Here is a 22,689-nt window from a genome sequence, read left to right on the forward strand (position 1 = left end):
TCCATGGAAAATACTTATCTTCTGATGCTTTTCACAGCTTTTGATTAGCAGGTTTTAGCCAGTTCTTAGACGCTGGTTGCTGAGGGACATTAAGGAATTGAAAAGCCAAAGGACTGGTTCACTGCTGTTACTCAGGAAGTTCGCCACCAGAGAAGATTCACTTTAGGAAGTTTAAACAAAGTCGAAATAGACTGTGTGCAAATCATAAGACGGTGAGTGAGAGGCTGAGTGGGGGAAAGAACTTTGTGGTTGCTTTTCTTTCAACAGAAGATCTTTTTACTAGAAAAGGGCCCACTAACCCCTTGATTCATCCTGGGCAGATAGCACTTTTTGTTTTAGTTTTTTTTTTTTTTTTTTCTTGAAGACCTAGCGTTCATTTTAACCATTTTTTTTTTTTTTGTCTCCATCTTCTATTGCTTTTTCTGATTTTTCTTTTCTTTTCTGCCCTGTCTTCCTCCTCTGTTCTCTTCCATTGTGTGGGGCATTAAAGTTGGTTCCAAAGCTTCACAGATTGCACTACAAAACTTTCAGAATGGATTTTATATTTAGCTTTGTTTGCCTCCTCTTCTTCTCAACAAATGTGAGGTTGCTGCCTCCCCTCAGGAGAGAGAACTATCAGGATGGGTTGTCTGTAAAGGGTTAGAGCACAGGTGAGGGAGAGGGCCAGTGTGATTCTGTCCATGCTTACTTTCTTCCCTCAGGTTGGAGTCACTGACAACTAAGACAAAGAAGGAGACCAGGACTCATGTTCAGTTTAGCTCCACAGGTCTCTGGGGTCTCTACTAGGGACTGGCCCCATATGCTGTGCTAGGGAATCCAGAAGTTAATAGACTTAGTCAAGGAGCTTCCATTTCATCGGGTAAGAATGGAAAAGCTGACATCATTGTCTCCTTCCTGATTCTTTAGGAAGTGCTTTCAGTTTTCCCACCCACTACATTGCTAGCTAAGTTTGTTGCATACATGCTTCTTTATGTTGAGGTATATTCCTTCCATTACTAGTTTCGTCTGGTCTTTTATCCTGCAGAAAAGTTGGTCTTTTTAGCACGTATAGAGATGATCATGAGATTCTGACAAAAGCTTATCACTCATTGATGGATGTCCAATCAGTGAGCTCCTTTGGTAGCTAACGCTTGTTCTTCCCTCTGAAACTTGCTCCCTGTGTCTGAACATGGCTCCTGGCATTTTTGCTCCCATCTTTAAGTTCAGGTAGGATCTGAGTTTGGTCTCCAGCACCCGTATGAAGAGCCAACATGGTAGTGCACACTCGGAATCTTAGTCCTGATGGAACAGAGGTGGATTCCTGCTTCTCACTGGCCAGCTAGCTTAGGCGAGTTAGTAAGCTCTGAGTTTCAGAAAAACACTGCATTCGAAGGAAGATGGCTACCCAACCTGAGGTTGACCTCTGACTTACACACACACACACACACACACACACACACGCACACACACACACACACACACACACACACACACACACACACACACACACACACACACACGGGTTGGGGGACAGAATAAACCATACAAAACACAAGGAAATTTCTAAGCTTAGATTTCTTCACTGGAAATCTTTAAGGTTTTTATCCACGTTAAAGAAACGAGGCGTCTGCTAATAGGATGGTGCTGCCTGAATGTGGTTAGACACCCTTGGATTCCAGAGACACTGCTGCAGAGAGTGTGCATACGATGTACTCACGGTTCTTCCCTTTTTTTGTCTTCTTGGATCAGTCACTGGGTATAGGAAGGTAAAGAGTCATAGGTTTTGAAACAGGGATATGGCGGATCAGAGATATTGCACTAGACTTTTGTTTTACTTTGCTGCATTCATTTTAATTTGTTTTTCAATGTTTTCCCATCTGCCTGCACGAATACCTGTCAACGTGAAGGACAGTGGAAGTATAATTCTCTGCATAGCTTGGTTTGGCGCACGGCACAGTGAAGTGTGATGAGCTCATGGCTTCATAACTTACCACGTTTTGTGCTGAGAAAGTCGGTTGGTCTCTTTTTGCTCCCAATTTCTCCTTTCAGGGGAACAGTAGGCCCTACCTAAGAGAGGTGAACATTGCCCTACTGCTATTAATGTTGTTTTGTTTTAAATTCATACAGTGTCTCCGATGCTGACTTGAGCAGAGATTGGAGATCAGATTTTATGCCAGAGTCGTGCTTGAACACTTTGCCTGGTGCATTGGCTCCTTGCTTTTAAATTCATCCTCATACAGATGTTCAGGACACAGCTGGAAACTGATGCATTATTTCCCAGAATAACACTAATTACCCATAGCCAGTCTGAAGCCACAGCATTCTCTCCTGCCCTCATTTCTGTCAGTCCTCTGGCTTTGCAAACTCCCACCAGCATGGCTCCTTCGGTTGATCCTGCAGCACTGTAGAGCTCCTATAATCAGGCTCCATCGTAGGGAACCTGACCAAAGGATGAGCTCCTGCTGAGTTAACCAACAGGACTGCACCTCGCCCGAGTCTCCAGGTCACTCTCTAGCAACTACCAAAAAAGCAGAAGTTATAGTTGTACCTAAGGATACTTATGAAAATTTATGGTTTGGCTACCAACACCAGCCAATCATTTGAGAGGGTAACAAATTCTATAATACCCCCCAAATTAGCCATGTGCCAGGCTGGACACCCCCTTGCTTGCTTCTATAAATACTTGCTTAAAACTGGGCTCATCATAACGATGGTGTGGCCCAAGCTCAATCTTAAATAAAGAGCCTTGTGGGATTGCATCAGGATCAGCTCCTTGGTGGTCTTTTGGGTCTGCTGAAGTGGGCACAGTGCTTCCACATGCCAGCCTAAGAGAACCATGTGGTCATTTATGTCACAGTAGTACCCACACTTCATTGTGCTGATATTCTGTCATGTCATTGTGAACAAGTAACTCACAGGAGTAACATCAAGGAAGAGACATTTATTTGGCTCAAAGTTTGAGGGGATCTTTTTGTCATCACAGTGGGAAGAGGTTCATCAAGGAGAAGCCATTCAATCCCTGGCAATAGAAGTATGAGGCACTGAACATTCACATGACATTAGACCAGGGATGGGTGTTACCTCCAAAGGCCCTTCCTAAGACATCTACTTCCACCAGTTAGACCCACCTCTGAAAGCCTCCACAGTCTTCAAAATAATCATACAAGCCAAAGTACTAAAGCATGTGCCTGTGGGAAGCATCCAAATTCAAAGCGAAACAATGGAGTTGGATGGATCTTTTTATGAATGAGCTAAGGGGATGGTGGGGAGTGGTGGTACATTCTTGTCATCCCAACACTTTGAAGGCAGGTAGATACCTGAGTCTTTCTGGTAAGTCAGCCTAGCCTACTCCTGAGCTTCAGGCCAAAAGGACAAACTTATCTAAACCAACTAACCAACCAACCAGATAGACTAGGCATCTCCTGAGAAGCAACATATAGAAAGCTGACTTCTGGCATCAACACAAATGCACTCACATGAACACTCCCTGATATGAATACACACCTAAACACACACACACATACACACACACAAAAGCACCTTATAAGGAGGGATGGTTTTCTTTGGTTCACAGTTTCAGATTCAGTCCATAGTGTTTCTCATTGCTTTGAGCTGTTGGCAGCATGGTGCATCAGGGTGTGAGCACACAGCAAAGGAAGACTCTTTATATCACTGAGGCCAGGAAGCAAAAGAGCCAAGGTCCTAACTCCCCCTCAAGGGCAGGCCTCAGTGACCTAACATTCCACAACCTACCTCCAAGAGGTTTCACCCCAATAACACTGAAAAAAAGTCTGCCTCTAAGACATAAGTCTTTGGGAGATGTTTAAGATACAAACTTGGCAAATATATTTTAACACTCTAAGGTTATTATATATATTATTATATTATATATGTTATATATGTTGTATATGATGTGTGTATACATATGCATATATGTATATGTATATATGTATATACATACATATAATCTAGGATTACAATTCAATACATTGAATATGATTTTTGAAAATTAGAAGACATGGTTGGAAAATTGTAGGGAATGTAGAGAATAGGGATCCTAGCATGTCTGGTTCCTTTCTACACTTTTCTCACTCTCTTGCAGAAAAGATGGCTTGCAAAGGTTGTGGCAGTAATTCTAATTCCCTCCTGCCTGAGTCTTTAACACTGTGATTCCAGAGATGAAGCCATTTCTCCATCTGGTCAACACTGTCACCTAACTTGCCCAACAGAATTCTGTGCAGTATGGGCTGCAATTTCCGACTTCTGGACATTTAGTGGCCCTACGACTTCTGCTTCCCTCCCCTTCCATCATGGAAAGAAGCCCAGATGAGACTTGTAAGAAAAGGCTTCCAGAGAGAATACTCAACCAACAGTTCCATCAAACCACCAGATACAAGCAAGCCCCACCCCGCCCCCCCCCAAAAAAAAAACTGCAGGTAATTGCAGGTAAGGTATGACCCAGATAAACCAGAAGACGAGGCACTAAGTGGAACTGTGGACAGGTGAAATATGGTTATGTGAAACCACCAAATTTTCAGAAGGCTTTAAAACAGCAGCAGTGCTAGAGACTTACCTAATTACCGAGTCTCTCAAGATTCCAGGTGCCCTTCCCAAGCCCTGTACCCCTCTCCTCTCTGCAGGAAGAGGCCCACTTAACTATTTTTCCTCCTCTGGATAGTAATCTTTCAAGGTATCATGTTTAGGTAGTGATCTATGATGCTATTCCCCAGGGGCCCAAGGACTGAATTAAGGTCAATTAAGCCAGGATCAAATTCAAACATCACCTTGAAAGAAAATAACTTCCAGGAATCAGTTTGAAAAATAACACAAAAATTTTAAGTGATATAGTTTTAATTTTAGTAGTAATCGAAAGGAAAAGTTTTGGCTCAGGACCTTAAGACGAATGTCTCAAACCAAATTCTCAGCACATAGGGGATTTATTTGTTCCAGAGCGACAGAGGGTAAGAATAAGGGACAAAAACCGGAACAGAGGAAGAAGGAGAAGGGAAGGGAACAAAGAACAGGGAGCAAAGGAAGAGAGGTCGGGGTGTTTGTCCTACAGTGGGACCAAAGACTACCTCTAGATAAGGAGAAGACAGATGCGGCTCGTTCCAAAGTGGAATGCTTTATTGAAAACCTAGTGTCTGTAAGTGATATTTGGCCTTGACACCCGATGGCAGCTGCCACTTGGAGAAGAAGCTGTGTGAGGAGTGCACAACAATCTGCTGCAAAGGATGTCTTTGCTTTTCTCACCCTCTGTCCCACTAGCTTGTCTTTATCATCAATAAACCTCAGAGAGACTCCACTTTGTTTGGAAGCAATATAACTTTTCTTTATGTTTTGTAAATTCATAGTTAGGACAGATCCCTACAAAAGAATTAGAAGAAAAGCAATCGAATTTATTGACAGCACATGCCATGTAGGAGACTGCTCAGGGAAAGAGCATTTAAAACATGGCTTGGCAGGCACTCTGGTGGACAAGGGCTAGAGGGAGTGCTTGCTGCTCTTCAGAGGAGTCAGCTCCAGCACCCACACAAGGCAGCTCCCAATTGTGTAGAACTCTAGCTCCAGGAACCTGACATTTTCTGGCCCCTGCAGGCACCCATATATATCTGGCATACAATTGTGAACACATACACATTAAATGTTTTAATGGAATTTTAAAAACCCTCTGGCACACAGGTTATAGAGATATTAAGGACAAAGGAAAGTAGTTTTAGGCTTCAAGGGGAAATGAAGTATGAGATCTGTTTGTAGAGGCTCCCCCCTTGCAGTCTCTGGGCTCAGTTGTCCCTAGAAGGTGCAGACTTTGGGTGCCATTTGCTGCACCTTGGTGGCCTTTAACTCAGACTTACCTCTGTAAACTAAAGGGGCACCTTCTGCAGGCCCAGCCCCCTTTACTTTGTTGCTCATCCTGAGCACCCTGGAGAGTTTTACTTTGAATTCTCAGATGACTGGGCAGATGACTGTAATCACAGTCCTAGGGGAGACTCACCTGCACATCAAGAGTGTCCAAAAGTAAATAAAAAGGACAGAAAAGTGGAGAGGAAATGGGGGAAAGAGAAAAGGAGAAGGAGGGAGGAATGAATCTGTGTAGCACCTAGAAACGCGGTAACACTTACAGGCCACACCCAACCACAATCAACGCCTTCCATTTGTGATTGATGGGAACATAGCGGTAGTTTTTAAAGGCTATTTTCTGATGTGTGAGATTATTATTCTTGTACAAATATAAGGTGAGAATGTGTCAGAGAGTTAACCACCTATGAAAGAGAGAATTGGGAAGACACAAGAAACAGGCTATAAGGAATGCTGATGTGTTTCCAAGCCAATGGAGTGGACTAGTCAGTCTACCCACAGCCCAGGTTTACTCCATATAGAGACACTTAATTTCTTTCCTGTGGGAGAAAAATAGTTTGCATTGCTTTAAGTTACAACTTCCTGAGTTAATAAGCAGTGTAGATGGAAGCAAGCCACTTGGAAATATCAGCCAGAGGAAGCCTGCTGACCTGCCTCCTACGTGCCATCCATCACCCACCTTGCAAAAGTTGTCCTGACACAGAGAACCATACATCTTAGTAAACTGAGAGTTGGGAATCAATGACCAACGAGACACTTGAGTTCTAATATGCTGTCACCTGATTCCTACTCCACATGTGGTGGCCAGCCAGAGCCTCGACAACCTTTTGCATAGATTTAAACTTTGTCTTGCTCACCACCTAAAAACAAAATACAGTTCTGGCTCTCCTCAGCTATTTTCAGGCTGTGTGCTGACTACATTTATGTCAACTGGACACAGCTATAGTCATCTGAGAGTAAAGGACCCCAACTGGGAAAATGCCTCCATAAGATTAGTCTAGAGCCAAGCCTGGAACATTTTCTTTGTGACTGATGGGGGAGGGTTCAGCCTGTGGTGGGTGGTGCCATGCCTGGGCTGGTGGTCCTGGGTCCAGTAAGAAAGCAGGCTGAGCAAGCCATGGAAAACAAGCCAGTAATCAGCACCCTCCATGACCTCTGCTCAGCTCCTGCCTCCAGGATCCTGCCCTGAGTTCCTGTCCTGTCGGCTTTTGATAAGAACTATGAGTAAAATAAACCCTTTACTCCCCAAGTTTGCCCTCGATTGTTTTGAATCACCACAGCAAGAATAACCTGAAGACAGACTGTATGTGTGCATGGATGTGTGTGTTCACACATGTGAAGGAAGCAGGCCGTGAGCAGAAGTCACGCAGGCCACTTGCTTACCAGTAACTTAGTATGAAGAGCCAGGAAAATTCTCTGCAGACCCTACAGATGGAAAACTTGGGGGAAGATTCACCTAATTATTTGAGAGCATACACAGCAGATCCTTCGAGATGGTTTGTGACCATGGAGATAGTAGTCATGGTGCAGGACTGTAGTGGGTATGGTCTTAGGTTAGCCCATTCTATTTCTGGTAGTCAGTTGTCTTTTTAGAATAACAGTAGGGTGCATCAAGGAACTCAGCATCCTGGGACAGGGAGACGGAACAGCTGAGCTCTTCCTGCCTTCCCCTCCAATCATCTTTAGGACGTGTCAGCCCAGCCAATTATGTGGCCTCTAGGAGTATAATCTCAGGCATATCTAAGACTCCTTTCTATACAGGCAGTTTCTGTGAGTCTTGGGGACCGGTTCTCAGGGGATCAGTAGTTTCTGTTGCCCCTTGCTGTCTAGCTGTAGGTGTAAGCTCACTTCGTGACTCTCATTGCATGTGTGGGTTCTGCTCACTGTGCTTAGACGAGGTGGTGAGCGTTGCTCAGGAAGCTGATTTACAGTGGGGTGTTAAGAGCTTGTGATGATGCTGAGACAGGCCAAGTTACAGAGCGGAGGAAGAAACTGAAAGTGGGGTTGTGTGTGTGTGTGTGTGTGCACGTGCGTGTTCATGCATGCATTCATGTGTGTATGTGTATGCATGTGTTCATGCATGCATTTGTGTTTGTATGTGCTCAGACATGCATTTGTGTGTGTATGGTTTAATTTCTTCTGTATTAGACTTTAACCTCTAGGCAATGAAAAAGGCCTACATAATTATACATCTGTATGTTCATTGAATTTAAAATTGAACTGTGTTTTTCTTTATCTAAACAAAGACTTTATGTAACCCAAAGAGCTCTGAGTATATTCAGGTTAAAAAAAAAAAAAAAAATCTAAACTACTTTCTTTGAAGGTGTGAAAACTCAAGGGATGGATTTGTAAATATAGCTGACAACTTTGAGGGTAAATATTCTGCTTCTTAGATTTTTATCTAAACCCAACAGCAGTTTAGAAATCAGCTTCAAATCTTTTCTTTTTAAATTTAAATTTGTTTATTCTTACTTGAATGGTTTCTTTTTAACTCGAAGGGTGTTCTTGTTGGCAACACAGAAGAACAATCACATTTCTCTGTTTCGGTCTTTCTTCTCTTTCATCCTTGTCATTTCTGAAGACTGGGTAGCACGGCGGACGGTTTCTGGTAACTGTACACCTACACCGTGTGTCTCAGGAAGTGGAGCTCATACCTGGTGGCCCCGACAGCTCCCAACTTCATGAGTCATCTGAGAAAGCAGGACTGTTACTAATGTGGAAGAGTCTGTCTCAAGTGGGTTTGTTGCAGCAGAAACAAAATGTATGGATTCAAAGGAAGTATTAAAATCCCTGGCTTTACACATGCACATATACACAGTTATGTCCATGTTGGGAGTGAAGGGAACGGGGTAGAGCAGGTAAGTAACCGTGATTAGCACTTCTGGTGTAGATCCAGATGATATTCATGTATCTATCTCGCCACTGAAACACCCCTGAGCACAGTCACCCATGACTGCTTCACAGATGTGAAAAGTGTGGTTCAATAGTCAATAGCAGACTTAGGTCTACACCAAATGAAGCCATGAGTCGAACAGGGTGGGACCGTCTGGTTAGGGGTGAGCAGACTGTCTTCCATTTGTTTGTTTGTTTGTTTATTCACTTTACATCCTGATCACAGCCCCCCTCTTTCCTTCCAGTCCTACCCTTACAAACCTCTCCCCCCCCCACTACCTCCTAGGGGAAGCCCCCTTAGGCACCACCCGTGCCCTGGGACAGTCAGACCCAGCAGGACTAAGGACATCCTCTCCCACTGAAGCCCAACTATCAGTCCAGTTAGGGAAGGGGATCCAATGGCAGGCAATGTGTCAGACGCAGCCCAGCTCCAATTGTTAGGGGACCCACAGGAAGACCAAGCTGCACATCTGTTACAGGTCCAGCCCCTGCCTGCTCTTTGCCTGGTGCTTCAGTCTCTGTGAGCCCCATGGGCCGGGTTAGTTGACTCTGTAGGTCTTCTTGTGGTGCCCTTAAGCCCCTTCGGCTCGCTCTTTCCCAAGCCTCCCCAGCCAAGCCTCGTTTGCCTGTGGGTCTCTGCATCTGTTTCCATCATTAACAGTGTCAGGGGCTGGTTCTCTCGTGAACGAACATGTCTAAGGAACACCACCTCCCTGTCACCATCAACTACTGACATAAGCCTCACCCCGACTGAACTACACTTCTTCCCTTCTTTTAAACTGTACTCTCTCTCATCCAGGCTCCTGAAGATAGGGAGTTGTGGGGGATTGGATATGATGACATAGCACTAAACCTCTGTGCCCTCTTCCTAGTCTTCCACATCGAATAAATCTTGGTCTGTTTTCTCTAACAAGTAGTTGGCTTTTTTTATAATTTGGCCAGTTGAGGATGAGTGGCCAAATCTGGTTAGAGCCGTCAGGGCCCAGGTTCTTACCTGGACTCTAGTAACAAACCTAAAATTTTCCTTATGGCCTTTGAGTTGCTTCTGAAATCCCAAACAAAAGCTGAACCCCTCAAAGTATCCCACATTTTAGAGCTGCCATATCCTGGGGCCAAGTACGTGCTCACAGGCTAATGCAAGCTGAATTGCTCCTTCTGACTAGCCTACTCCTCCACCCCACTTCCTCCCACCAACAGGACTGAGAGGGAAAGTGGATGACCTTCCCCTTCAGAGCCAATGGGGAGGAAAGCTCTGCAGTTTCCAAAGACTGGACTGCCTCCAAGGTGAGGAGACCAGCATTTTCATCCCCATGGAGGAGGTGTGCTTTCTGCATGGACTTGTTGCTTAGTTCCCATGAGATGCACATGGGTGCAGACTTGGAGAGAGATGGCTTCTCAAGGTCCATGGTCGCTTACTTCATTGCCATTTTAAAAACTGGAACTTGGATGTTCACATACCTGTGGATTCGGCTGCTGAAAGCCAAGAGTGGGATTATGTTCTCAGACAATGTCTGTAAGGAATGGACTTGTGCCGTGGTGAGGAGTGTTGGGAAGCCCTCCCTCTGCTAAGGTCAAGTTTGATGTGACCAGATAGCCCTGAGCTCAGTAAAAATGGTGGACTCCTTTTGTCAGCAGGGATTCAGGACCCCATATGACTACTGGAGGAATGTCACAGCCCTGCACCTGAGATTCCTGGAATGCCTCCCCATGCTAATGAGGCATCTCAGTAGCCTTCAGGCCTTTGACCAATGACTTTTGCCCAACCTGGATATTTTCCCCCCTCCCCCAAACTCTATAACCCTTGGCTCACCCTAAATGAAGTGTCTGAGTACTGGTCCACTCCGAATAAAGAAATATGCACAAGCTAAGATCACTTCAGAGAGCTGTTTCATTGAAGATCACTGGAAAGGCCTTCACCTAAAAAAGCTGTAACCCTAAGATCCTCTGAAAAGGCCCTCCTTCCCCAACCCCTGCACTCACTCCCAGCCAGACCAGAATCCTTAGAATAAATGGCCAAACTTCTCTAAGGAAAGCCATTACCTAAAAGAGCCTGTGAGGAGTAAGCCCCTCATTTGCAAAGGGTGTTGGAGCCTCCTCACGAGCCTATGCAGACAAGCGTGGAAGCCATGGCCAGCAGAGAAGTCTATATATGTGCCTGGTCTACTTAATACAGCTAAAAGAGAAGAGGAACGTACAGATTCTGGGCAAGTCTCAGGCACTGAGACTCCTCAAAGCTGATCAGAAGGTGTATCCATTTTTAATTACCTGTAGTAATTAGATTCCTCAGTCGGGTATCCATCCACTCCTTAACCTGACTTGATGGGGAAGTTCAAGCTTATCCTGTTTATTAGAGTTCTGAGCTCAGACAGAGAAGGCTCAGTGGGTCAAAGTTTTAAAATCCACCCACTGCTGGCTGGGTCAGCAGAAGTCCTGTCTTCAGCCAGATAGTTGCATGGTTCCTAGCTCGCCATTCAGTTGGTGCTCATATGGGGGGAGGCTGGTTTCTGCTGTGTGGACACAGCTCACTCTCCCTGCTGTAGGAGAGCCTAAGTGTCCCAAAGGGGACAGGGACAGGACAGGAAAGATAGCACTACAAGATCTGATCCTGGCTTCATAACTCAGCATTCAGAACACCAAGGCAGAAGGTCAGAAATAGGGCCTAACTACAAACCTCAAGGTTGGTGGGTTCCTTAGAAAATCTTTTCCTTCAGGTAGACTGCATGTCCAGAAGTTCCACAGCCTCCCAGGACAGAGCCACCAGCGGGTGGCCAAGAGCACAACACTTGGCCTGTGGGGACAAAATGCTTCTGACAGGACAGTGACTTAGCACTTAGGAAAAATGGATCTACCCTCAGAGTCACAGAACATAACATTGAGGAAGAATTTTGTCTACTTCTAAGCATCTCTCTGACCTTCCCTTGAGAAATGAAATAATGAAAGGCCCAGATTTTAACTGGCTTCTTGGGAACTTCAGAATAAATGTCTTAATCTTGAACACAACAAAAATATTGTCCTCAGTGACGTTAGGTGTTCTTCAAAGCTGTGAGATCTTTTTTATAGTGTCAACTTGGAGTAGAAACCAAGGTGTCGTCTACAGTCAAACACTTGGATTTCAAAAAAATGTTCCCACTTACCAATTTTCTTCTGAAGGCTGCAACAGCCAAAATTTAAGTCTTTTACCGGTGTTACACACATTTGCCCAACAGTCTGGAACATCACCTCTCTCCCCTCAGAGGAGGGAGCATGGTAGTGCCACACAGACGGCGAGGTATCCAGAATAGCTTCATTTGACTCTTCAACAGGGTACACTTGTGTCCGAGTGTGACCAGAGTGCTCTGAACATCCCGTCAGTGCCAGCTATTAAGTCAGAGGGCTTCAGGTTAGCAGGGACTGGAAGGCAACTCAGCTTCCTGTCACTTCCAGGTCACTCCCAGGAACTGGCACAGTATAACTTGGTAGCATTCATTGGATCCTCATTAGGATCAGCATATGTGGGTCATCCCAAACCAGCCTGGCTTTATAACTGGCAGATGATAAACCCGTTCCTGCCAAGCCAGAAAAAAAAAAGTCACAGGGAGAGTAAAGAGAAGGCATGGTGGACTAGAAGGTAGAGGCAGGAAAAGGGTAATGAATCCACTGCAAACACACACGTGTAAAATTCCCTCCTAAGAACACTAAGCGACTGTTGGTTTTTTTTTTCCCCTTCACATACAGGTACTGTTGGGTACTTTTCCATTAAATTTTCAGCAGGCTCAACCTCCTCAAGAGAAGTTTCTGACTAAAAGGGGCTTTCCTCAGCCACGGAGTTTCTTCCCTGCTTGGTCCTACACGCATCAGTGGTCCTCACAGACAGTTGCCATGGACACGGGAGCAACACTTTCAGCTTTCTAGCCTGGTTGTGGGATTCTGCACAGGGTCAGCCCTTGCTTACTAGAACCTTTCTAAGTGTTACCTGATAATAGTTTGCAGGAAAAATAGATTGTTCAATTCATCTTTTTAAAAAAAAAACTCCCTGTTGATTCATAGACTGTCTACACGATTGAAACATGAGGAGCCATCTAGTCTTGATTCAGATACAGCACAAGGAGAGATCATGTCAATCAATGCAAAACAAGGTTTTTGAGTTCTAATGAAATAATGAAAAAACAAATCGGAGAAAGGGGATCAGATGGGGTGAAGGGAGTTACTGTGGCTCACCTAACAGAAGTCTGAATGGCAGCTTAGAGGGGACTCTAGTGACATATCCCTGTAAAAACAATCTTAACACTATAAAGTCAAGAAAGAGTAAAATGTAAGGGGTTCTGAGATATGATATTGTGTAAAATTTGACATAAAGATGGTTTATAATATCTAGAAATATATTTGTATAGGCAAACAAACAACAACAAAAATAAGCATTTTAAACATGTTTACCAGCGTAATACTTGCCTGTCATGTTTGACATAAAACATGAGTTTTAGTGTTAATTGGAGTCGGCCTGTAAGCCATCTGGTGGCTTCTTTAACTCAATTTCATGAAGTAAATGAATGAGGCCCCAGAGAATAAGAATGCCAAGAGATTACCACTAAATATGTAGCTTATGTGTAAATTCATATTACAAATTTACTGCAAAAGACAGCATTGGGAATATGATTTAAAACTCTGGTATTGTGTGTCCCACATACTGCGTGTTTAGCTAGTGTGGATGAGAAAATGGACGCACGCTCAAATTCAGCAACTACAATTCCAATATTATAGGACAGGATTCTGAATGAGCCTCTTGACGTACATTCACATAAATGATTAGTTACCAAATAAGTGGGTTAAAGAATAATACAATTTACTAGACAAGTTACAGCGCGTCCATTGTTCTAGCACCCAAACAATCCCTACTTTATGTGAAACTCTCCAAATAAGCACAAGTCAGACCACACCCTTGCTCTGCAAACAGAGGCATGACCTCATCGCCCTCTAGTGGCAGAGCTTGGTTCTCCAGCGTGCCCGACAGAGCCACAATTTCCAGAGATGAAACTGGTGAGCACCTAGTGCTGTTGGCATTGCATGCCTGGGCTCATTCACTGGACTATTCTTAGACCCAGAAAACCAGGTGGAATTGAGGGAGAGCGCTCCAACACAAGATATTAAGCAGCTTGTTATTAAGGGATGCATGGCGAATCTCCCCATTATCTGTCTTAACTATCATTGACAACCTCTCTACCTCTGAATTTACAAACACTCTAATAATAAAAAAGAATATATTTTTGTTTCACTTCCTACTTTTCACTACAGCACTTTTCTGAAGTGCCACATCTTTTAATGCTCCAAATAACACATTTATTTTCTTCCCTTAAAAATGTAAACTATCAGCATTTCTCATTTGAAAGAAAGCTCCAGCTTCGAGGCCTGGTGAACACAGCAGACTGCAGTGGCCAGGTGGCTGACTTCTAGTCACTTAATGCCTGCACTGGTCTGTCAGCCCAGAATTAAACAGCCTCCAGCAGAGACCTCCCCAAGTACAACACCCAGCCTTGAGAAGGAGGGGCATCATCTAAGCTGTCAGCACACAACTGTGGCTTGACAGGAACATTTCCCCAGAGCATGTGAAAACAAGACACTGTGAGAGAGAGGTTGGATGGAAGCTCATTGTCTAAACCAATGTGGCTTCATCCCGCCTTCCTCTCTTGAAGGAACACAGTCCAAGAACGAAGTAATGCAAAAAGGAGAATTCTGAGTGCCAGTGAGAAAACTCCAAGAAGACAAGAGTCTTGTGACCTCAGTTTCTTCACAACACAGAATTGTTCTGGGAATGTGGTTTGAGCTCCTCCCATGTGCAGCAAACAGGCATGAGTTTTTCTAAGACCATCAGTTACAACAGGCTGATGTTATCGGTTTATATGCCTCTAAGGACAAAATTGTTGCCACATGTGAGCTTACCGCCACCATTCAGCTTGCTCTTGTGTTTATATGCTTTGCTCCAGTGACTCATCTTAACCCTCATGGTAAAGTGTCTGATGCTCTGAATAAAGTTGGCTCTTACATCAGACTAGTCCACCTCATTTTCAGACTACACTCTTCCAGGTCCCAGGGTCTTTAAGAGTGGTAAACTCTCATTCCTCCTGAATTATTACATGAAATTAGTTATTCCTTAATCAGCTAATTCCTCAAACAACACAGAGAGATTGAGATTTATTAAACTTGCCCTGAGTCAAATACTGAGCAATTATTACTCCATTCTAGTTAGTCAGGCTTCCTTCCAGACAATATCCCATATTATTTGCAATTTTATTTTCTCCTTTCTTGTTCCAGCTTTTCTCCTGATACTTCCTGAACCTTTCTCCTTGTGGCTCTCCTCCTTCACTTCCTGTCTCTTCCCCCTACCCCTCCTAGAATCCACAGTCATGTCTCACTGTCTTAAAGCTCTGAGTTAGCTCACTGGCTTTACTGGTGAGGCAGAGAATGAATGAGGGGCAATGTTTACACAAATTTGAGACAGGAGCTTCTAAGAATAAGCATAAAAACCCCCCATCCAGATTGAAGCAAGGCAGTGGGATAAAGAAACCAGCATTTGACTGGTAAACAAGGTAAACTTGACACAATGCACACAGTATGCCCACACATTTCTTGTCAAAGTACTGCAGGCCCCATCAGTCCCCTCTGTGAGCATCTCCCCCAAGTCCAGTATGTTATCACCAGACAAATTAGTTCACTTTCCTAAAATGTTTAGATTTTTTTTTTTTTTTTTTTTTTTTTTTTTGGATCAGAACATGCTAATGAATCCTCCTGCTGAACGCACTGACTAAAACAACTGCAGAAGGAGCTGAGAAATCGTTCAAGGCATCTGCATGGCCAAGGAAAGGTGGACCAGAGGACGGCTCCACCGAAGAGCAGCAGATTGGAACTTGGGTTAGCCCAACCGCCTTGCCTTGAGAGTACAAGCTACAGAGATCAGGGACAAAAAGCAGCAAAATGAAAATGAATTACACACCTTTCCTTCCCACTTCTGATCACTTGCTAATTAGACATGCCCAGGGCAGGACTCTGGAAAACAGGACCTGCAAGCAAATTGCTCCATAAATAGTTGGACTAAAAGGGTCTGCTACAGAAGGGAAGCTAAGCAGGAAAGATGCACAGCAGGAAGAGGTCAGTAAACGCTCTGGGCTTGCTAGTGATGTGCAGAAGAAAATGCCAGGAGAAAGAGAAGAGCCAAGGCTTAGTGACATCCCAACTGAGAATCAAACCAGCTTCCTTTATCTCATCTGCTGTTGGAGGGAAACCTTGAAGAATATAACTATCCATAGATTTTCCAATTTTTCATCCGCATTACTTGGGTGAATTTAAGATTTTTTTTCAATTGTTTGCTTAAGTTGTCTTATACATCTATCTCTATACATATCTGTAGAATTAACTCTTATGGGTGGTGTAGTGGCTATTTCTGGTTGTCAACTTGACTCTATCTAGAAAGAACTACAATCCAGAATTGGAGGGCTCACCTCTGGTCCTGATCTTGAGGCTGGAAGATACAAGTTCCTGACCTTGATCTTGGCATGGAGATCTTGAGGCATAGTGGCTATGAATCCTAGGAGACTAAGGCAAGGAGATCTCTGAGTTCAAGGTCATCTGAGACAAAGTAAATCCCAGACCAGGCATGGCGGTACACACATTTAAACTGGGCCATACCTTCTGCTGGAGACCTACACAAGGGCATTGGAAGAAGGAAGATTTTCTCTTTGCCTGCTTGCCTTGTGGGACTGAGCAACTGCTAGATCCTTAGACTTCCATTCACAGCTGCTGCTGACCATTATTGGGGAGTTGGACTACAAACTGTAAGTCATCAACAAATTCCCTTACTATATAGACACTGCCCATAAGTTCTGTGACTCAGAGAACCCTGACTAATACAGGTGGACTAGTTGGCTTTAAAGCTAACTGCATCTTAATTTTTATAGATATTGTGGTTTAAAGGATTTTTGCCAAATTATATCCCTACAGTATAGGAAAGTATTCATATGCAACATAATTTAAAAGTGATTTCTGCAATTTGCATCCCTTTTGAATCTAAATTGAGTTTTTGTGGTTCACTCCTCTAACATAGACACACCTATGTTCAGTCTGTCTTTTACTTCCTTCCTGAGTATGGTTTCCCATGTTTTCTACTTATTTTTCTACTGGATTTTTAAAGTGTATTTGTATGTGTGATGCCTTTTTACTGCTTTATTAACATATATTAAGTATACTTAGTGATGAGCTTCATGTGACATTTTTGTACCTAATATACTGAGACCATGTCTACCCCCAACCCTCTCACCCTCTCCCACTTCTCCTGATTTAGTGGGGCTTATGGTTTCAGAGGGTTAGAGTCCAGGATGACAGGGATGGCATGGCAGGAAGAACATTTGAGAACTCACATCTCAGTCTGAAAGCAGGAGGGAGACAGAGAGCACCTGCACCGGAAATGGCAGCATATTCTTGAGGTCTCAGAGCCCATCTCAGGAGACATACCTCCTCCAATAAGGCCACACTTCCTAATCTTTCCCAAACAGTTTCATAAACTGAGAATCAACTGTTCTAACAAAGAATCTCTGGGAACCATTCTTATTATTCTCAGACCACCTTACTAGTAGCTACACTACTGAAGAAAATGCCTCCCCACCCCCTGTAAACATTAGCTGTCTACAGATCCTCAAGGAAGGGCAGGGTCCTGTGAGAGTTCTTCAAATACACTTGTCTGCCATAAGTGCCAAGTGCATTCTCCAATTTGCTATTTCCCTTTGATGGTGAGTATGGCTCACCTATTAAATTATCAAATGTACACTTCATAAGATGATCTGTACAGGTGTTCAAACTATAGTAGTAAAAGATGCTATGCTTTTTAATATTATACATACATTGCATATCTCATGCTGCTTACATGGCTCCTAACAGAACGCAGCTCGATGATAAAGAGGCAACTCTTCATCGCACCAGCAAACTTTCTTTTTTGAAACACATTTTCACCTTTTGAAATGATCTGAATTTCCTCCCAGGTCAAAACAATTTTACCAGCATTGATAGGAGTTTGCTTCGTCTGAGGGATTTGAGTACCCCTAAAATTTTTGAAACCCCTAAGATCCTGGGGATGTTACTGGAACAGAAAAAGCACCAGGATTCTTAAGCTGTTCTGAAGTTTTACTCAGGTCTCTGTGCCTACCTTGCAGAAGTTAACACTGTCACAAAAAAGTTGAGGTGTAGGGTGCTTGTGTCTCAAAATATTTCTCTACTCAAAGTGATTATGGGCTTTAAACATTTTGTTTTTTTTTTTTTTAAAAAAGATGTTATGGGTATTTACGATTTCACAGAAAAAAAATCTTGAAAAAATGATGAGATTTCATCTTCCATGTTAGATGAGATTTGGAATATTTTTGCCAAAATTCTGGAAATTTTCTTGTTTTTATCCAAAATCAGTGCAGTTTTATATAGTTTTCTGCATTTTTCTTCCTCTCTTAAAAGCAATGTCAAATTCACCCTATTTGTTCAACTTATAGACCTTTATAAAGATGGCTGGAGGTAAAACAATGCTCAGCTATGGGCATTTAAAGGACATGATGGGTATATATAATCTCTCTCTCTCTCTCTCTCTCTCTCTCTCTCTCTCTCTCTCTCTCTCTCTGTCTTTCTCTCTCTCTCCCTGCCTCCCCCTCCCCCACCTGTCACTACCTCTCTGACCAGCAGAAAAGGAGCATTATTCTCAAAGCGGTTTATTCAGGAACCTTACAGCATGCAAGTTAAAATCTTTTGTCTTCCCTTCTCTTGCTCTCTCTCCACCCCCAAGCACAGTCCCCTTTATCCTCTCTCAACTCCACCTCCTCAGTCCATATTGTGTGGCTGCAGTTCATCTGGCCTGATCTCCTAAGCAGCTCGCACAGGGTGCAAGTGGCTAATCTGGGGTGGGGGCAGGAGGAAGTCAGGTGCTAGTCACTAGACTTGGCCCAGGAGTCCCAAGCGCCTTCTTGGGACTGCCACCACACCTGCTCTCCACACACCCCCACACACAAATAGGTAAAATACTGAGATTTCACTGTACATATCAGATGGATCCTCTTCATAACATCAAATAAAGTGTTTGGTACACACATTTATAATCTAATGCCTAGAAGAGGCAGGAGGAGATCATGAGTCCAAAGCTAACCTAGGCTACATCGATAGGAAGAAAGATTGTTACATACCAGATTTTGCAAAGAACAACATAGAGGTTCATTTAAGTTGGCTGGTAGTTGACTCCTGCCAAAGACTTAGACTGAGCTCACCTAAGTGGTATTTAGAATAGTTTCCTAAGTGAGCCTAACCTGCTAGGATGTGTCCTTCAGTTTTGCTGTCAGAGAAAAATGTAACAGGCTAGGTAGTCTTGTGTCATGGAAGTCTGTGATAAAAGCATTCTTCTGTGAAGGCCTTACTGTTAGTGTCCATGACAGCACACAAGAGTGTAAGCCCATTTTTGCTCTTACAGGAATCAATTCCCAGCATCTACACAGAAGCTCACAAACCTCCGTAATTCCAAAGCCCTCTGGCCACTGTGGTCACCAGGCACTCAAGTGGCACAGAGACATAGTTGCAGGAAAAACACCCATACATGTAATAATACATTTAAATCATATTTGTGTGTGTGTGTGTGTGCGAGGGCTCACACACTATAGCATGTATGTGGAGGTCAGAGGACAACTTTTAGGAGACAGTTCTCACCTTCCATCTGCTGAGTCATCTTATAGCCTTGAAGACTCATTTAAACAGAGTCAACCTCATTAATAAAGGAGGAACCTTAATGGCCTCACCTCTCAAAGAACCCACTACCATGTTGCCTGACCTGGGGAGTAATTCAAAACCCAGGAGTAACTACCAGAAGAAAATTAAAAACACTGTAAGTCAGCCAGGTTTATTAATACTTTACATATTGGAGAAATGGATTAGAAAACACATGTTTCAGGTTTTTACAAGTCATATAAAAGGAAATAATGGAAAAATACCATTTTCAGGTTTTTTGGTTTTTTTTTTTAAATTCATCTGGATCTGGGGGCCAAGTTTATTCAACTGAAAAATAAGAGTTAAGTAGCATATAGAAATACCGTTTTGGGGTTCACAGTTCAAATAAACCATCCTTCTGTCTGTTTGTTTGTTGCTACTACAGATTTAATGACATTGGTAGTGACATAACTTCTGGCACTAAACAACAAGGACAGAAATGGATACACTAAGGTGTTACATTATTGAATTGCTTAACAGGCAAGCTGTTCAAACTTCTTAGAGGACATGAGACAGAGCTAATAAAGGCTGGTCTTCCTCATCATCCTCAAGAACTCTTCCTCATTTATCTCTCCATCCCCATCACGATCGGCTTCATCAAGCATTTCCTGTAAAATGAATGTAACATGAAAGACCAAAACTATTAAAGCTGTAGAGTGATAGAAACTCAACAGGAATTTTTGTTTTTAGTGGGTATGTACAACTAAGCTACACAAACCATATAAAACTATACACACATTATAGCTGTAAAATAATTCACCTGTAGTTCATCTTCGGTTAAGTTCTCCCCTAGCTCCTTGGCAACCCTCTTGATGTTATTTAGTGATATGCTTCCGGTAGCGTCATCATCAAATAGTTTAAATGCCTTCAGTATTTCTTCCTTCTCATCTTTTTCACTCTTTAGGAAAATGAGATGTCATTGGTTGTTTACTCATTTTATCAAGCTGGATGTAATAGGCCTATTAATTCTACAGCTGTGTGTGCACAGTTGTATCTGGAGGCTGAGTTCTTTAAACAATCATTTCAATATGCTCGCACCTGCCCTCGGGGTCCATAAGACAGCAAGCTCCAAGAGCTGGGTGTATTCTCAGGAACCGGGGCCAAAGCAGGCACTCTGTGAATGCCATGTAGAGGGCTTCCAGGTTCGGGCTCCCTCTGTCTTGCCAGATATCAATACCTCCTGACTACCGTCTTCTCTACAATCTTTACCACTCTGAAAATATCTCTGTTCTCACTGTCATATACCACCCACCTAATACCTAGTCCTAATTCACCCATGGAATATCTATGCTTCAGCCCTAGTCATGTACAAGACTCTGCTGGTGTTTCGTTGAAAAATAGACTATACCATTTTTACACTCATAATAGCAAGAAAATCTTCAAAACCAATGGTGCCAGTCCCTTCCTTGTCGATTTCAGTTATCAGCTGTTTTACTTCTTCTTTCTTTGGCTCAAATCCTAAGGCCCGCATTGCAATCTGCAATCGGAGGGGGACATATTTTAATATGCCATGATCTCATCTTGAACTTTCAAATTACTAATTAATAGCATATAAAACTTTACACACATTATAATTACAAAGTAAACAAGATTTACAGACAGAGTACGTAACTTTGATAATTCTGGGTTTTGACTTGTCAACTAGGATACAACTAAAATGTTCCAAGATACTGTTTTGTTGACTGTATTCATACATACCTTTCAGCAGCATACCATCACAGATGGCATCTGTGAGCAAGCCTGGTGGTGGAGCTATGCGTTCCATCCCCATTAGACACACACACACACACACACAGAGAGAGAGAGAGAGAGAGAGAGAGAGAGAGAGAGAGAGAGAGAGAGAGAGAGAGATGCACATGCACACAGTGTGGTTTTTCAAATGTCTTAGAAATAATTTCAGAACCTTCAATTCTTTCAGGTCTATGGTTCCAGATCCATCAATATCAAATAAGTCAAAGGCCTCTTTGATTTCTTGCTTTTGGGTGTCATTCAGTTCAACTTTTGCTGCCTTTTTCTTCCATTGGTCTAAGGTTATGCGATGGCTGGATGCCTGCAATGAGCACACACACGGGTGAAACATGTCCAACTATCACATTTCCTTCCATGGAATCATTTTCCCTGCTAATGCTTTTGGTTATTAACATCTTTTCTCCCATCTTTTGAGACAGGGCCTCCCTATATTGCTCAGACTGCCCTGGGACTCTCTGTCCTGCCTGAACATCCTAAGTATGATTACTAATTTGAAAGAATATGTGGGTTTTTTTTTCTCTTAGATTTTCCTCTTAAAACTAGAGCTTTTGTAGGGATAAGCAGGTAAGTAAGCTAGCATGAAACGGTGTGGTATATCAGAATGCAGTCAGTTTACGAGGACAGTATTATTTTAAGAAATGTCCGCTTCTCATGTGTATATCACAGCACTTGCTTGGTGTACTGAGGGTTTTTGTATCTTTGAAGAACACAGGATGTTATGGGAATATGGGGCTCCTTCAGATAGTCCACAGCAGCTGTCTGTGATTTGCCTCGGGCTCTAGCCGGAACGATTTTGCCAGATGCAGACAGATTCTCCAATTGTGTGACTTGTGGTATTCAGGCAACTTTTCAGAAGGGATATAAATGCTAAGGCCTTAAGACTTGGAGTTGTTGTTGGTGGTTGTTTGTTTCAGTTTGTTAAGTAGTTGCGTGCAAAGAAGACTTGCTGGCCCTCTGATCAGTGGTTGTTACCCCGCTTCCAGTTAGCACCCGAACTGGTGGCCCCCTGACCACCTTAGTGGTTCCTTTCCTTCAGCGACTGAGTTGATAGCCCGCTGGCTGTTGGTGACCCAGTGCCGATGGCCTGCTCTATGCTCGCTTCCCAGTCTGGAAGTCCCTCCGAGTGGTCTCTGTGCCCCAGGGCCATATCTCTTTATCGCCTGGCCACCCCTGATAAACTGCAGGCGTAGGTGATTAAAAGGAGAGGAGACCCATCTCTGTCCCCTGGCTTAGCCACTAAAGGTAGGTATGTATCCAAGGATCCTGACACGAAAGGCAGTACATTGGAAAGAACACCGGGGTCTCACAGCACTCACCATATCCCTTACTCAAGCCCTTGCCGGCACCCAGGGAACAGCCTCCCTCCCCTCTGCGGCACACGCTGGCTAGGTGGGGGCTGACGGTTGCTAGGGCCCCACTCAGAGCCCGCCCTAGCAAGCAAGCCCGCCCACCAACTCC

The 22,689-nt window shown here is 43.5% G+C and overlaps 1 protein-coding gene across 1 annotated transcript; it reads right to left on the reverse strand.

The window, feature by feature from the left end:
* Window positions 1-19,653: 19,653 nt before the first annotated feature.
* LOC308430201 (centrin-4) lies at window positions 19,654-22,627 on the reverse strand. The gene is made up of 5 exons (XM_080929334.1): window positions 22,548-22,627; window positions 21,386-21,532; window positions 20,831-20,959; window positions 20,243-20,380; window positions 19,654-20,090 (listed from the first exon to the last, which is right to left on the reverse strand). The coding sequence occupies exons 1-5, from the start codon at window positions 22,548-22,550 to the stop codon at window positions 20,001-20,003; spliced, it is 507 nt and encodes a 168-aa protein (XP_080785460.1). The 5' UTR covers window positions 22,551-22,627; the 3' UTR covers window positions 19,654-20,000.
* Between the last annotated feature and the right edge of the window lie 62 nt (window positions 22,628-22,689).

This window comes from Micromys minutus (genome assembly GCF_963924665.1).
Source record: "Micromys minutus genome assembly, chromosome: 15".
Classification (NCBI taxonomy): domain Eukaryota; kingdom Metazoa; phylum Chordata; class Mammalia; order Rodentia; family Muridae; genus Micromys; species Micromys minutus.

Excerpts from the sequence above, each read along its gene's own strand:
- LOC308430201 (XM_080929334.1), bottom strand. Across the intron at positions 20,960-21,385 it reads TAGACCTGAAAGAATTGAAG|ATTGCAATGCGGGCCTTAGG; the intron begins GTTCTGAAATTA and ends CTCCGATTGCAG. Across the intron at positions 20,381-20,830 it reads CTATTATGAGTGTAAAAATG|AGTGAAAAAGATGAGAAGGA; the intron begins GTATAGTCTATT and ends ATTTTCCTAAAG.